General features: G+C 39.1%; 1 protein-coding gene across 1 annotated transcript; it reads left to right on the top strand.

The window, feature by feature from the left end:
- The first annotated feature begins 2,489 nt into the window (after positions 1–2,489).
- On the top strand, positions 2,490–17,367 carry usp2b (ubiquitin specific peptidase 2b). Its single transcript, XM_042499719.1, has 12 exons — positions 2,490–2,859; positions 10,224–10,271; positions 10,381–10,504; positions 12,090–12,201; positions 12,576–12,686; positions 13,440–13,504; positions 13,606–13,709; positions 13,956–14,036; positions 14,145–14,223; positions 14,697–14,804; positions 14,932–15,052; positions 15,318–17,367. Exons 1-12 carry the CDS (start codon positions 2,707–2,709, stop codon positions 15,421–15,423), a joined length of 1,212 nt encoding a protein of 403 aa, XP_042355653.1. The 5' UTR covers positions 2,490–2,706; the 3' UTR covers positions 15,424–17,367.
- The last annotated feature ends 347 nt before the right edge of the window (positions 17,368–17,714 follow it).

Here is a 17,714-nt window from a genome sequence, read left to right as displayed (position 1 = left end):
TAAGTATAGTCTGTTACATGACTCTTAAAGCACTGGACTCAGTGATTTGTAAGGACATGTTAAGGTTTACAAGGCGAGCTATCAATTTTCTTATCTGACTCAGAGCTGTTTCTGTGTCAAGTCAGAACCACAGTCTAAAGATCAAAACCAAGGTCAGCAAATCTCCCTGCGCGGGGCTGAGGCTTTTGGACGGTGGAATAAAGCTGAGGAGAGCTTTTATTTTCTGCCAACACATTATATTTGCTCAACCTTTTTTTTCCAAACCACCCACATATTCGATGTCTGCTACACAATAGGCTTTATTTCAGAAAAGACCTGGTGAAATTAACCGCTGTTTAAACAGCTCTAAAAGCACAAACTACAAAGGCTGGCTTGTTATAATAGTAACAGTTATTATTATTATTATATTGTACACAGTATTCTTTTAAAGTATTTCCATTTTAGAGGGAAAGACCAGATTTTGGTTTTTTTTTTATTATTCCAGTACCTTTCTTTTAATATATAATGTTACTTTCCACACAAGACTTTCTGTTAAAAAAACAACATAATCCTATAAAATCAAATGTATTGTTAGTGGTTCCCAACCAGTCAAAAGAAAATCTCCATTGTCACATTTCAGATGTCTATGAGCAGTTACACAAAAGAGACATTTCCCCTCTTAACTTCTCTGCTGCAGGAATGAGTCCTAAAACTCAGAAATCATTTAATATTTTAGCCCTCCTGCTTCCCTCGTCTCCAAGTTAATGAGATTATTGAATGAGTGTTCAGTCAAAAGCCTGATATATGGTCTGTGGATAAGTTTTGTTGTATGACATAAATACATCAGTAAATCAGGTCAGGTATGGGTCTTCTTCTTACGTAAAGCTTTAGGTTTTGATTTATAACCATGGTGACGCTAACTTCCAGGTCGGCCAACAAAAAAACAAGTCATCATGCAGCACTCGATGGTTTTATTTAAATAGCACTTAACATACATGTCAAACAATGTCAAAAAAAATAGCACAGCAACTATATATAGCGTTTTTGTACAGCATCGCCATGCACACAACATGCATCAACAACATATAGCTTTTAGCATAAATACACATGCAGAGCAGCAATAGACACAAGAAACAGCAATAGACAGAAGCAGAGATAAAATACAAGAGTCATTACATAGATCCCTAATAAGATGTTAAAAGATGCAGTTAATATTATGTTAACAAAGAGAAATTGTAAAGCCATTTTTTTACTTCTTTGCCACAAAACTAATCATCTCACAACCTCCTCTGTGGCCCTTGGAAGGTCCCAGACCCCAAGTAGCACAAGCTATAGGTTGGGAGCCACTGGACTGAACTAGCTAACTTTATGTAATGTTGTTTAAACTATCTCCTTCTCGACCAGCAATAACAGTAAAATGCTGATTAAATATTAAACCTAATAATGTCAATTTAACACTCACAGGGGACATTTTACTGCAGACTTTAATTTTGATTTCTTTTACTACATACGATGTTTCACAGCTTCTATGTCTTTTTTGTTTGTTTTTTTCTCCAGCTTTGCTAAATACCTTCAGCACATTTCATATTTTCATTATAAAATTTGTATAAAAATATTTCATAATAAAAAAATTAAACTGTACAATTAATGTAGGGAAAATAAAGAAACATTACAAAAAATAAAAACATTCAGGGTCTGAAAAACACAACTGAAATGTCTGAATAATCTTTAAGTTTTGCCAATTTACAGTTGTTGAGTTTTAAACTTTTAATAGTTATCAGGTAAGTTTTAAAATCAGTATCTTTAAAAATATATAAGGAGGGTAGTCTTTTAAGCCAAATCAGTTTGTGTATATGATATTTTGCTAAGATAATAATCAATTGAATCATGTACTCTTCATCAGATGAGAAACTGGGATTGTTAATGAGTAATATATATCTTTTTAATGGAACATCTTTTTCTTCAACAATATTTGTATTTAAGTTTAAACTACAAAACCAAACAAATGCACATCAGTATACAAATATACATCCCCTCACACAGTCGCACACTCCCAAAAACAAACTAATAATAATAATTATGATTAAAAATTACAAAATAAAATGATCAATGAAGATAATAATTCTAAAACAAAAACAGATTACAAATCAACTGAGGGGCATCTTTTTTTAAAAAAAAAAAAAAAAAAAAGTATATTTGTAAATCAAACCAAAAAGAGGTGGCATAAAAACAATCAACAAAAACGTGTTCATTGATTTCTCCCATACGATTACAAAAAAGTCCATCTATTGTTTACAACCGGCGAAAAAATGACAAATATTAGCTTTAAACGGGTAATACGATCTTAAATAAATAAGTTTCTATTAGGAATAATGAGCTACTGTCAACATGTTCCTGTCAATGCACCAAGATGAGTTTGGATGTTTCCTGCAGCACTTGAAGGCAGCGCCGGTTCACGGTGTGGGAGGGGGATGTTTATGGCACGCAGTAAAAACTCCAACACACGCCAGCTCAGTGTGATATTCTCCAACACAGGCAGGTTGTGCACAGGTGCGGGACTGAAGAGACCTACAACCTGCAGATCCAACAGCACGACCAGCGACCCGACTGCATATCGATTGATTATTAATTGATTTGTGACCTCAGCCTGTCAGGATTTCACTGTGTCCAGCTGCATTGAATCACACTACCGTCCCGGTGTCGGACAAAACATTCAACAGCGCTGCCATGCCGTCTCTGCGACACTCGTACACGGTGACGGTACCGGAGGAACCGGCCGCTCTCCCGGTAGACAAACCCGAGCTGCGGCGGAAGAGTCCGTCTTTGTCCCGGTCCAAGCTGGTGTCCACGTTCATGGGTCTGATCATCAACCAGGCCAAGGTGAGTCCACTGCACCCTGCTTCTGTCTCACCTTTCTGAAAGCAGCATCCTCTTCCTCATACCTTTTAAAATTGGGTAACTTTTTGTATGCAAAGACTGTATTTTTGTTTCTGTTTGTGCAGACTTTTTAAAGTTCTCATGTACTTGTATTATCAGTACCAGAAAAAAAAAAACATATTACATAGGCGATATATTAGGGAGGTTCAGCCTTGAGTAGGGGTCTGGGCCTTGCCCCTACAGGAGAAAAGTAGTTTTTGGGGGGTGCATTACTTAGATTTGCAGATTTTTGATAAGTCCGGACAGTGCAGTCTTGGCGTGTCTGTTATTTTAATGTTTTCTTAAATTTCTTGCAAATGTGATGTTTTTTAAGACAGTGGTTCCCAACTGCTGCAGCCACTGGTTTCAGATTTCTCCTTAGTCATTAGTTGAAGGTCCTCACATTAGATAAAACACCACATTTTCAATTTTATTTCACAAAATGTAAACTACAAGTTGACATAGAGCACAAAGAAAATCAAACATGTTGCAAGAATAAACAGAACCAGCACTTCAAATTAAAAGCTCTGTGACATTAATTCACTGTACTTCAAATTATAGTATGTTTTCTACAAACTTGGCACATTCACAAGTCACTTGGAGTCCACTCAGAAAAGACTTGCGTCCCAGTTTTGGACTGAGGCCCACCAGATGGGAACCACTGCTTTAAAATGTGCTTATTTGTTACTTAAGAAGAAGAAAGTGAAAGTTTGTTTCATGATGGTTTAAGTTTTGTTTTTAAGCCTGCAGATCAATCTTAAAACAATGAAGTGTGTTGTCTTTAACATCTCATGGTATTTCTATGCAAATATTGCAGTTAAAGTATAAACAATTATTCGTATACTATATATAGATATAAAAAAAGGTGTCATGGTGATACTTTAGCGGAGCAAAAATAAACCCCTGAAATACAGTACGGTCACTCTAAGGTCATTACTTGTTGACTTAAAACTAGTTAAATTTTGAGTGTTTTTTTGTTTATTTATAAAGAAATTGTAAAATAACAGTCAGATTTAAATCACTTCCAACTATGGAAAGCCATAGATGGCTTGGTGGCGGTCCAAATTTGACCTTTAGGCCCTTATCTGCCCTTAAAAGGAGAAGGACGGGGGTTGTAATCACTCACACACAAAGCATGAACACAATGCATGGGAGTCGGTAACAGGCTGCCTGCATCAATGTGACAATTCGAGTGTGACGTTAGTTGCGTAATAGGAGGGAGCGCTGCGGATAAGGAATGTGTCCAGACTGTCACCTTATCATCAACACAGTACATTTTGTCAGCGCACCACCAGCACATATTTGTGTACACAGGGGTCTGATGTGTTTATAGCCGTGTGAATGAGTTTGCTTTAGGTCACAGGCTACGTTTCAAGTCTTTGTCCTTGAAGGGGATATCACTGGTCCTTCAGTGGTATGCATGCTTGTGTTTACACTGGACTGTTGCTCTCAGTTTTCTTAGTGTAACTGGGTAGTTCAATGTTGTTTTTAGTGCTGGAGCAGCTCTAGCAATGTCTGACTCGTCGGTCCAGACTGAAATATCTCATAGATTTTGTTTCAATTGGCCTGAAATTTGATTAAGACATTTCATGGTGCCCATAATGAGTTTGGTGATCCTGACTTTTCGTCCAGCAACATCATCATGCTTTTATTCTCGATAACTGTTTGTTAATCAGTTTATCGTTTGGTCTAGAAAATGTCAGAAACTAGTAAAAAAAATTCCCATCACAATGTCCCAAAGACCAACATGATGTTAAATGATTTGTTTGGTGCGACCAACAGTGCTTCAGTCAAAGATATTCAGTTTAACATCACATAAGATGAAAAAAACTTGCAAATGCTTATGTTATACTGTAGATGATAACGTTAGATACTGTGCATTTGGGCTTGAAAAAGGCTTAAAATATTAAGCAGTTATCAAAATAGCTGCAATTTTTATCCATTAATTTGTACCGTACTTGGTTTTGCATCCAAAAATCTGCACAACTAGCAGCATTCCCATCTTCCTCAGCTGTACTTTAAGTACAGCCCTTCAGGAGTTGATTAAACCCCTAAAAACGTGTCCACATCATTCATGTTTGTCATGATTAGCAGATTTTTTCCATGAAAACGTCCCTTTGCACCTTAATTATGGCTGAGATTTAAGTCTTGTGCAATTTAGTATTCACACATCTATCAAAATTACCCCCCCCCCCCCAGTCGCAGGCCTGCAGCTCAAGCCTGCATGCTAACCTTCGACTCTGATCAAACGCACAAACCTCTGCTTGCAAAGGTTAATAGATAACTTCGGCTTGACTACTTTATCTAACAGCTAATAATTTTTCACTAATGTTAGATAATCCTTGATCGCCAGCTCTGATAAATTGAATTTAAGATGAAACTTAACTTGGAAAATACTACACGTCGCTCTCCTGGTTTCTCCTTGTTTTGGATTAAGGATTCTCCTTTTTGTCATCCCAGCCGTGTAGTGCACGAAAAGAATGAGGTGTCAGGTCTCGGTGATCAATAAATAAAAACATTCTAATAAATAAAACACTGCATTATCAAATAGGTAATTAAAAAATAACTAATTGTATAAGTGAGCATTGCAGTAAAATCTCAAGTCTTAAAAACCAAGTATAATTCATCAAAGTGCACTGAGGAATATATATAATATATTATAAAATATGATTAATGTATTAACAACACAGTGACAGTCCCTATTTAAACTATCATCAGACGAGCAGTGCTGTAGTGTTATGGAAAGCTCCGGCCCACAGGGTGACGGGATTGGTTCCTTGTTTTGTAACAAACACAAGAACTTTGAATCCCGGTTTCTGAGACTTTTCGGTAGGCTGACCCTGCAGTTCCAAGGAAAGTGCTCAACCATAACACGGACTGCTTATTTTGCTCGTGATATGTCTTGTAGCATATAAAAAACACCATATGTGCACATCAACAAGGTTACAATCTTGTTTGTCACTGGAGGAGGTCTTTAATGTTAATTAGCAAATGTTAGCATGCGAGCATTAGATGAAGATGGTGAACATGATAACCATCCAAACATCTCCATTAGGATTTCTGCTTTTTAAGTGTTAGCATTCAGCTTAAAGTCTCACGTTCAGCCCAGGCCCATCGGAAAGCAGCTCAGCCTTAATTCCAATTTTTCCCAGTGGCCACTCACGCTAATGCAAAAAAAAATCCCCTGCAGCCCAGAAAGCATTTTCCCATTGTAAGAGACATCTGTGAGACTGTTGACAGTACACCTCGAACTGCAAACAAGGTCAGTTATGACTCCTTCTATGATGATTTTTTTTTAACCATGGAGGTTTAATATTTGTTACACTTTCCTTGAGATGAAAAAAAACTCTCCAAAAATCCATCACAATGAAAGTTTACCTAGCAGGACAAACACTGCTGTGCATGTTCAGTGGGCCGCAAACCCCAGAAGTAAAACCGGAAGCCAGAAACTTTTTGGCAAATGCACTGGATGAGCAACAATATTGGAATTAATAGGCGCCATCTTTGGGTCTGGTATGTAGTTATGATTATATGTGTGAGGCTATGCAGCAGCCTCATAAAGCCACTTTGCATGGGGGCCACTTTTGCAAGACGACATTGGGCCAAGGGACAGCAAAATCACATAAGTCAGGTGTATGCAGGGGCATTTCCAGAATATGAGGACATTCAGGCCTTAGTTTCCTCTGCCCCTGGTACTTTTTTTTTATATGGACAAGCTCTATTTTTATACTTTTTGTCTACTCTGGTACTTTATGTACATCGAAAGTGCATAAAAATCCCCAGTGTGAATCAATGTCTTTTAATTATGTATTAGAAAATTGTTGGGGACACCACCTGGCACTCTGTCAAGGGCCAGATTTGGCCCTCAGGTCATAAGTTGAGTATCACTGCAGTAGACTCTTACTTTAGTTTATCACATGCATCGGGAGGAAACTTTCGTCATCTCTCCTCAAGCATCTGTAGCTCGCCATTGAGTGAATGAGCAGTCAGCTGAGAAAAGAACATTGCTGTGGCCTTTAAACTGTACATGAGTTGGCAGTGATGTAAAAATGAACTCAATAACTTCACTCCCATTGCTCTTTAAATGATATGCTTTAGGTATTTTTCATATTCTCTCTGCTAAGTACCAATATTTCTACTTTCGAATGGCATTTTGGAGCTTCCCTGCTCTGCTGTTATGTAGCAGAGATTAATGTTTATACTGTCTCCAAGGGAGTGGCAACGCTGGCACCATGTGTGTTCAGGAGTGTTGCTTCCTTCGTCATGTGTTACGCGGCCTTGACCAGGCATGCATAGCTCGTTTAGGACATTGAGTTCTCTCTCTCTCTCTCTCACCTACTCTCTGAAGTCGTGCCAGCCAGTTGAGACTGGCGTTCTCGCTCAGAGCGCAGAGATTACCTGAACGCATCACTTCCTCCATTTTTGGATGGGTGTTTTAAATCACGAGGCGCCTGCTGAGCGTGCCGAGGCCCCGCTGGTCAGTATTCACGAGAGCAGTGCAGCAGATTGGGACTCAACACCATATGGTCACCTTCAAATACTGCAGAGAAGAAGAGAGACACAAAGGGGAAGAAAATTTGAGGTTTCAGCCAAGAGGTGCTGTTGATAGTTTGTATTGTCACAGTTCTATTTTCGGGGTTGGAAAGCTTTTGGACGACCATCACGAGGCACTAAAGCTCTCCACTGAAAGTCTTGTGAAGTGTAAGCAAATAGACTCCAGCTTAGCTCCCAATCACACCTCATATCTCCAAGTCTGACAAGTGTAACAGTGATATCATGCATTTACTGTGATAACAAAAGTAACACAGGAGAGGCACACTGGAGAATAAAAGACAAACATCCACCTGTTTTGCAGATACATATTTTATTTCTTCCTAGCAATTGCAAATGAAAAAAACATAAATGATTTAGAATAAACCACAGTAGACAGACTTGATCTACGGGTAGCTGACGTTGCTGCTCCGTTTACAGTTTGTGTGCGTTCATATCTACGCCCTCATGTTTGCCTCTGTCAGTGTGTTGCTTGTTTCTCAACTGTTATTTCCACATACAGCTTCTCAGCCGTCAGCAGAGGCGTTGATGCATGATGGTGCTGACTTGCTTCGGGCGATCACGTTGCACTGTTACTATGTTCCCTCATCAAGGATGAGCTACAGGTCACGAGCCAAAGTGTCACCTGTTGATACTCAAATATCGGTATTGCTTAAGAACACAGTATTAACAATGGCATTTATCTGTTAACCACAATTAACAGACTCGTCATTCAAGGATGAGCTTGTTTAAAGCAGTTCATTGTACATGGATTTTTTTTTTTTAACTTTTATCTAAACCATCTGTAGTGAAAAGTGGTCACAACAGATGACTGGATTTTAACCAGGATGACATTTGAGGATGATGTTGGTTGTTTTAACTTTTTTCTTGTGCTTTTGGAAACAGAATAGTTTATCTGAAATAAGACAATGGGTGCATTTATAAATGTGTTAAAAGCATATAATGATTGTTTTTCTGCATGTTATTAATGTTTTAATTCTAATTTAGTTTCAATGGTTCTCCCTGCTAGACATGGCTTGGCCTTAAGAACGGACATATGATTTGTTTAAAGTATACATCTGCATATGCATGATGGCTGCCTCGAATATCCTGCATGTGTTTAGACTGTTGGATGAGCATGCCCTCAGAAATGACTGCTGCATGTCCGCAAGATGAAATGCTACGGTGGCCCTAGTGGAACCCTTTAGTAACACATGCAGTACATAGGCAGGTATTGCCTGTATGTACTACAGTTCCATAGCCAGATGCTTGTAATTCCTCTGTAATCTTTCAGCCATATGAACATCAGCAGGTATGCGGATGCTTTCAGCACCTTGCATCAGTCTACCCTACAGATGATTAACGCTACACTACCGGTGACTCCAGATATGTTGTATAACTCGTTGATCCTTGACTCCGGCAGCAATGTGAAACTCTTCACACAGAAAACTTGACACCTTGTTGTGTGCTGCAGATTCTCAGTAGAGCTTTTCTCTTCAGGTCGGTGTCACATGCATTGTGTGATGTCACTCTGGTGTGAGTGGCGGCTGGTGGTCAGGACACACTGTGGTATTTCATCCAAGCATGTGGAGCAGTAGCTGATACCCACAGCTGCCAACAATGTGACCATCAGATGGTGTGCGTTGAATAAATGCCAGACGGTCCTTCGAGGCTTTTTCACACTTAAAGAAAGTATCAGGGCTGCTATCATACAGTAGTTACATCATACTGAGAGCGTGTGCCAGCTGATCTGTTGGGGCGTACAGCAGGCTACACTGGCAAGAGAAAGAACACTTTTAGAAAATCGCTGCATGTTTCTCTTTAGAATCAATACATTGTTACATAATTATTTGACATGATAATATGCCTGTAATTGAGAATTTAGCCTGCGGTAAACTCCATGATGTCTAAACATAGCCCATTTAGGACCCAGTTTTGCTCATACATTAAATTGTAAGAAGACCAAAAAGGGGTTCATATCTGTCCTAAAAATAATTACTTTCATGGTCCCCACATTTACCCAATTATGACCCAATTAAGGACACTGAAGCCCAAAATATCATCATTAGCCCATCTTGGCTTCCCATGACTATGTTTGCAATATTATATTTGCAAAATAAGGAATATTTTGACTCAATAAAGTGGTCAAAAATGTCCCAAAAACAGTGTTTGTCAGTTTAAAATTCAGTAATTAAGATAGATCTATATATTGAGCTCCAGATTTGTAGCATGCTCTCATAATGCAACGTATTCTCGTACAGCGGTTCATATGATAACTAACAGATTAGCTCCCCAAGAATGACATTGTCGTGCTACATACTTGAGACACAGTTACACAGGTTTAGAAAAAATAAAAATGGTGATGGCGTACCTTACAGTAATTCAAATTTCACTTCATATCAAACTAGACACAAACACTTAGAGGGTAAAGTCCTGTGTTTGTTTGACCGATCCTGCACCCCAACCCGCCTCCTTTGGCTGGCTTTAAGTTTTTATACAAATTTTCACTTTATTCCAATGGTTATGTGACCGCAGCCCTCCGTATTACATGAGTTATGTATGAATTGCTGGCTCATAATTACATAGGCTATATCCTGTATATGAATTTTGGTGCGTTACTTTCTGAAAGTTTACAGTGCATGAGAACAGCCTGAACAATAAAACACTTTAAAACATAATCCTTGAATTAATTAATTATACTATGTTATCCACTGTCTAGCTGACTGTCAAATGTTTCTGCTATAATTTTCCAAATAAATAAGTAAATTAACATTGCCTCTCTTTTCTTATTTGAATAGAACAAGAGTCCTCAAGGCCTGGTGGGACTGAAGAATCTGGGCAACACAGTAAGTACTTTTACTCCACTTTGTCATCTAATTGTACAACATGCTGCACTTTGACCTGTTGATTCTGAAACCGCATTTCATTCATTTTTGTGTTTTATTTTATTTCTAGTGTTTCATGAACTCCATCCTACAATGTCTGAGCAACACTCCCGAGCTGAGAGATTACTGCCTGAGGAACGTCCATCGCACCGACCTCAACAACAACTGCACGACTAACGCCGCTCTCATGGAAGGTAGGACGAGACTCTGAGCTTTTAAACCTCACGTGAGCACCATAACAAGGAACAATGACGAAAATGTGTCGTTCCGTGTCAGTGCTGAGTCACTTTATGGCTTAGCAGTGCATCAAATATTGTCACTTTATATGTATTTTATACTCCTTAAATTAATCTTAAACTACATGTTGTTGTGCTACACTGCTAAAGATCTGATGACTTTATACCCTGATTACTGGAAAGAATGACAACACCAAAATAACAAAACTGAACTAAAAACATATACCTAACTGCAATCACATAATTCCCCAATTATAATTCTCAGCAGAATGACATTTGTGCTGGCACAAAATGAAAGTGACTATTTCCTGCAGCGCTTTTTGGAGGGTGTGTTTGTGCAGCATGTTCTCACAGGTCACTGTGACTCTCGTGTGTGCACATCGTAACATGTTTTCCCAGCGCTCAGCACAAAAAGTTTGTGTGTCTCTGTAATTAGAAAGAAAACTGGCCACACCTTTATTCAGTATTTAGTTTTAGAATTAATCCATCTTGCATAATATTCTCAACAAGTAGCTGTTCAACCACAATCAGCCAGTCTCGATTGACTCTTTATCAGTGCGTGAAACTGGCTCAGGTGTCCTCAGATGGCCGACTTAAATTGTGTTACATCACCTTCACACCACGACACCTGAGCCAGCTCCATTAGCTGATGAAGACCTTGAGATGCAGTTAAGAGTAAGTGGACATGGAAGCATGAAGTCAAGGCCGCCATTAGAGCCTTAAAATAATAATTTTCTGATAGATTTTTATTAAAACTTTTGTTACTTTACCATACAAATCTGTCCTGATTGAGTCCATGCTGTCTGATGGTTTTCAAACACATGAAGCTCAAATTATAATATTAATTTTTATACAGATAAGTACAAATCTTCTGTGAGTTAAGGCTGGTTTGTGCCACAGCTTGATTTAGACCTTTAAATACTTGAACCGTGAGTAAATTGGTTTGATTTCTTCTAAAAACATGGGGAAAAGGCAATGAGTAACTTGGTAAGATACAGTATGCCCTGCAAATCTTTTAAAAAATTATTAAAAACAAGCCAGGGAAAATGTCCAGAGGATTATGTTTATAATGATCATAATTATATATTGAAAATTATATTACAAAATTATTAGTAGTAGTAGTAGTCGTTGTAGTAGTAGTAAGCACTTTTTATTTCCTTGATTTTTTCTTTTGGTGCTGATTTTCAATGACTTTTCTTATTATTTTTGGGGCAATTTCCTCTCAAGTTGCTCATTGCCTTCTTCCCATGTTTCTGAAAAAAAACAAGCCAATTTACTTTGGTTTCAAAGGGTTAAGGAAATGTCTGAGTGAAGGTCAAACTGCGTCTTTAGCTAAAGAATGCAGATTCTCTCAAAACGCTGCGTTCGTGACTTTGGAGCAAAATGCAGCTTTAGGGAAAAGAAATACTGCCCTAAGAGGACCCAGTTGTGTCATCATTTTATCAATAAAAGCTTAAAGTAGCATACTTTGAATTTAATAAAGGATGGAGCTGCGTGATCATGGTCTCATATTCTGTTGTTATTTGTATTTTCTTCACCCCAGAGTTTGCAAAGCTGACTCAGAGTCTGTGGACTTCTGTGAACAACGAGGCCATCAGTCCCTCTGACTTCAGGAGTCAGATCCAGAGATACGCTCCCAAATTTGTGGGCTGCAAGTAAGTCTTCCCTCCTCCTGCATGTCAGCCTTTTTATTCAGACCAGTTTAAGGATTACAGCTGATTCTAGAATAAAGGAAGTAGAACAGAGAACTCCCACACACTGTCTGCAGTTGCAATTATAAGAGATTTATTGCCAACTAGGTTTCGGTACAAGGACTTTGATTGGGGTATTTTACCTGATTAAAATGGTCTCTGTACCGAAACATATTTCCCAATAAATCTCTCATAATTGCAAATGAAGCAGATATTGTGCAGGAGTTCCTTTTCTACTGCAATCACACATGGTCTCTCAATGCACCCGTCAACCAACGGGCATACAAGTTTTGCTTTTCGGGTAAAAAAAGTAACAACTTCTCCTTTTGTCTCTGCAGTCAGCAGGACGCCCAGGAGTTCCTGCGTTTCTTATTGGACGGTCTCCATAATGAGGTGAACAGAGTGACAGTTCGACCGAAGGTTTCTGTCGAGGACTTTGACCACCTCTCGTAAGTCAGCTGGACATTGCCCCACCTGTCACCTCTGCTCCCAATAAGTCACTGATAACCAGATCCGTCACAGACGCCTCTGACTGCCAAAAAACACTGCTGTGCACCCGACAGGTCAAAATAAACTGTGTAATTATTTGTAATTACAACATAATTCTTAACTTTTAAGATTTTTAGATAGGTGGCCATTTTTGGACTCTGTATTATTCTTCAGAAGAATTATTACACCAAATATCTTAAATATTAAAAGTCATATATATATTCATTGATCTTAAAATATCTGGAATTCCAGGCTTGAGAAAGGACCTTCACTATATCTTCAAGGGACCCCAAAAATCAAAAATACATGATTATCTTTTTACCTTTATTGCTATTTATTAAACTCAGATTGTTTTGGTGTGAATTGCAGAGTGTCGCAGATATCGGCCGTAGAGATGTCTAACTTGTCTCAAATATAATGAAATGAGATGGCACTCAGCTTGTTGTGCTCAAAATACCTAATACATACATCTGAAAAACTCAAATGCTGTTGATATCTCCAACACTCTGCAACTCACACCAAAACAATCTAGACTGATAAATAGCACCTCAGGTAAGAGGAAAAACATGTATTTCTGATTTTGGGGTGAACTAGCCCTTTAAAGAGGCTTTCATCTTCACATTTATTTAAAATAATTTGAACACACTTTACGTTTTCACTTAGGAAGTCTTTGGTATACGTTTGTTTGACTTGAGTTGTGGTTTGGTTCACAGGGATGATGAAAAAGGCAAGCGGATGTGGAATATGTACTTGGAGAGAGAGGACAGCAAAGTAGTGGGTAAGATATTTACCTTGATGGACGGCTTAATATCTTTAAAACCATCCTTATATTTCAGTGCATGTCAAATGTTAATCTTAATCACTTGTTTCTTTCTTTAGATCTGTTTGTTGGGCAGCTGAAGAGCTCTGTCACCTGCACCGTCTGTGGCTTTCGCTCCACCGTGTTTGATCCATTTTGGGACCTATCCATACCTGTTGCACAGGTCAGAACACACACACACACACACACACACACACACACACACACATTTTAGAAAAGTTTGGCCTTTTATACATTGTGAAATAGTGTTTACTAGGCTGTAAAGACTTTTATACTGCAGTGAAAAACATCTTATTGTTTATCTGTAATTGTCCTGTTTTGCTGATATACAGACAAAATGGCCAGTTTTGTCATTTATACCATATATAATTTGCTGTTTTCTTACTGTGCATGCTGTGTGTCTCCACAGAAGAGCACAGGAGAAGTGACTCTCAAAGACTGCATGAGGCTCTTCACAAAAGAAGATGTGTTGGATGGAGAAGAGAGGCCGGTAAGAGGCCTCACATAGCACACCACCCTCCACATTCCTTTGAGAAGATGATATATGGATTATAGAGCAGCACTGTCTCACTTCCCTCTCACTCTCTCTCTCTCTCAGACGTGCAACAGATGCAAAACCAGAAGGAAATGCACCAAAAAATTCAGCATTCAGAAGTTCCCTCAGATCCTCGTGCTTCGTATCCTTTCTTCAAATCTCTGTACCATCAGTTCAATGATTACAGCCGGCACGTGCATTTAAATGACAGCAGTCTTTCTGCTAACTTATTAGAAAATACTGAGCATGTGGTAAACCAATTTATGATTAACTACTTGCAGGATTAGATTAAGTCTAGGCGGGTCATTCCAAGGAAACTATTCAGATTTTATTTTTTAATGTTTAGATTTTTCATCATAACCAAATGTAGAATTTAGTATTATTATAGTCAGTCTGTAGAAATGGATCATACTTTCATGACTTGATCATAAGTGAAAATCTTAACCTGTTAACTAGCTTGGAAGTAAAATTTTAAAATAGATGTGGTAAAAGAAAAAAAAAAAGCTATGTATTTAATATATTTCCCTCGAAAATGCAACGCAGTAGATGTAAAAAGTAGTCAAAACAATAATATTTTGAACAAGTGTCGGCTCCTTGACTCCATGTCCCTCTCAGACCTGAAGCGTTTCTCAGACTCCAACATCCGAACCAGCAAACTCTCCACATACGTCAACTTCCCTCTCAAAGAGCTGGACCTGCGGGAGTTCGCCTCAGAGAGCAGCGGTAAGTACTTGCCGAAGGTGACACACGCTGCCACCGGAGGAGGACAATTCGTGCTCTGTCCAAGGTCAGCTGGATTTGATGAGTAAGTATTGCAGTCCTGTTGACTGACTGTTGTCTCTCCCTGCAGAGCGTGTTGTGTATAACCTGTACGCTGTATCCAACCACTCTGGAAATGCTTTGGGAGGCCATTACACAGCCTACTGCAAGAACCAGTCCATGGGAGAGTGGTACAGCTACAACGACGCCAGGTATCAACTCTCACATCCACTCACATATCATCATATTGCTCTTATCAAAGCGACAGAACGCTGTAGAGTCGAATTATACTGTATTCAGCTGTTGTCAAATGAAAATGACCTCATTCTAACTGTATAAAGGTGTGTCAAGTTTCTTGCAAATGTGCAGATTGGGTGTATGCATGTATGTACTTGTGTGTGTGCGTGTGTGTGTGCGTGTGTGTGCTCTGTGGTGTTGAGTGTACTAACTACAGCATGTACCGTTTGTGCTGTGCAGGGTGAGCCCGGTTTCCTCTAGCCAGGTTCGCAGCAGCAACGCCTACGTCCTCTTCTATGAGCTGGCCCCCTCCTCACACAGCAAATACCAGACGTGTCGGCTTTAGACGCTGTGGAGGAGTTGATAAGAGCTGCACTGAGCTGCGCCCAAGAGTGGAGTCAGACACTGCCTGCTGTTAAAGAGCTCCACCTAGTGGAGACAGTCCTGCCATTACAGACTCTGAATATGGAGCACAGCGATATGCTGTTTAGAAAAAAAGTGCTCTCTGACCTTCCTCTTAGTGTGTTTGTTTTTGAGAAAAAGGCTGGATGTGAAAGCACATTTGAACTTCAGGATGTCAAGCTGAACTGAAATGTGAAATGGACCTGAAGTGACACTGGGAAAATACTGCTTCCACTGCAAATTCAGCTCAAGACACAGCTGTTAGTCAAACTTAAAATGCCTTTTTGGAGGACAAGAAGATGCTTTTTATGATGGACATGCAACAGTGGACTCACTCCAAGAAAATAAATTTTACAGCTGTGCTTGGGCCTGAATCTACACCCACTCGAGTGGATTTTTCTTCAATGCACTTTGAACATGGACTATTAACCGTAAGGACATTATTATGCGATGACATTGCAGAGATTTGCCTCTCACAGCAACTGCAAGACATAATTTATTCTATTTAACATAATGCCAGTAATGGAAAGTGTATACTGTATTGAACAAAGCCTTATGGTTTCCTCTTAGAACAGCGGAAATCCACTACTGGAAAGAGGATGTTTTGTGTCAGAGCACATGTTATTTTTGTACAGTATTTATGGACAGCACAGTGAATGTAACTGTACTGTGGGAAAGCTGAACATACCAAAGCAGCTGTACAAAGTGCATCAAAAAGACTTTTCCAGCAATAATGTTGCTGACTTATCATCCAAGTCAGTTCAGAATGATTTTAACTGAAACTCATCACAAAGTGGTTACGGAGATGATACCCACAGACCTCAGAGATGGACTTATTTCTCGTTTTTAAAAAGGGAGACAAGATGTTAAGGAAACTACAGGAGCTTCTCACTCCTGTCCACAACTGAGAAGGTTATTGGCCACATTCTGTTCAAGAGATTCCTCCCACTTTCTGAAGAAATCCTCCGAGTCCCAGTGCGGTTTTCATCCTGCAAAACAGACATGATTTTCACAGCCAGACAGTTACAGGAAAAATATGCAGATGATGATAACAAAAGGTCCTCAGTGCATACTCAATGCTTTTTGGAGTTTTTTGGACTAATTTGACTGCCCATGTGTGTTAAAAAGGCTCTCCATCAGCCCCCAACAGACTCCTCCACACCCCCACCAACAATAACAATTGACAGTTAAAGTCTTGAAAATGTAGACCATTTTTCTTATTTCGGAAATCCCCTCTCTTCAGTGGCAGACATCGACAGTATTGTACACTATCAGATCTGCTGTGCCAGTGGGGCTTTTGCAAAGCTCAGTGGAAGAGTCTTTGAAAACTCTGACCTGCTCGCAGAGACGAGGCTGCTGGCCTACGAGTTAGTTATCTCGCCCACACTTTTATAAAAGATCTGTGCAAAGATCTGAACTATCATATATGAGTAGGCAGACAAAATGTTTCAAGGACAACTTTAGGATCAGCCTCAAAAAAGTCCACATAAACAGCTCAACTTGGGAAGACTGTGCCAAGACTGAGCCAAATTCCATGAAGACGATCTCCGACGGCCTGCCAAAGTCAAGCTCTGGAAAGACAGAAGCGAGTCCCACCGAAAAGGCTCTCCCACATTCCACTTTCAGCACCTCACACAAATGCCCAAACTGCAAGAAAGTTTGTGGTACCAAAATGGAGATCATTAAAAGACCCTCACAAAGGACGTTTGAGGAGGACCATCATTCTCGACTTTGACTGGTGATGAGAACTGTGGGAAAGCCAGACATACCAAAGCAGCTGTATAAAAATGCATCAATAATACTTTCCCAGCAATAATGTTAGTGACTTAACATCTAAGTCAATGCAGAGCATATGAATGATTAAAAATAAATGTTAACTTATAATGAATTGTGTATATTTTTCATTTAACCCTTAAATATCCAGCCAGCCAAATTAAAGTTTATAGAGTTTACAAGGGTAAACATATATCGATATAAAAAGAGCTCCTTCAAAGACAATTTGTTTCAACACTCCCAAACAGAAAGTGTGTTCCACATAAAGTGTGTTATACACAAACCATAGATCGCTTCTAACTAATTAAAGCATTGTAATTGACTTTTTGGCCACCAAGGGGCAGCAAAATAAACTGTAAACATAACATCTGACTTATTACTTCTTAGTAAATGGTTGCCTGTTTACACATCCAGCAGACACAGAACAAAAGCATTTGTTTTGTTTTGTTGTGTTTTTGGCAC

Source organism: Plectropomus leopardus, chromosome 13 (assembly GCF_008729295.1).
Source record: "Plectropomus leopardus isolate mb chromosome 13, YSFRI_Pleo_2.0, whole genome shotgun sequence".
Taxonomy (NCBI): Eukaryota; Metazoa; Chordata; class Actinopteri; order Perciformes; family Serranidae; genus Plectropomus; species Plectropomus leopardus.
This window is presented reverse-complemented; position numbering and strand designations above follow the sequence as displayed.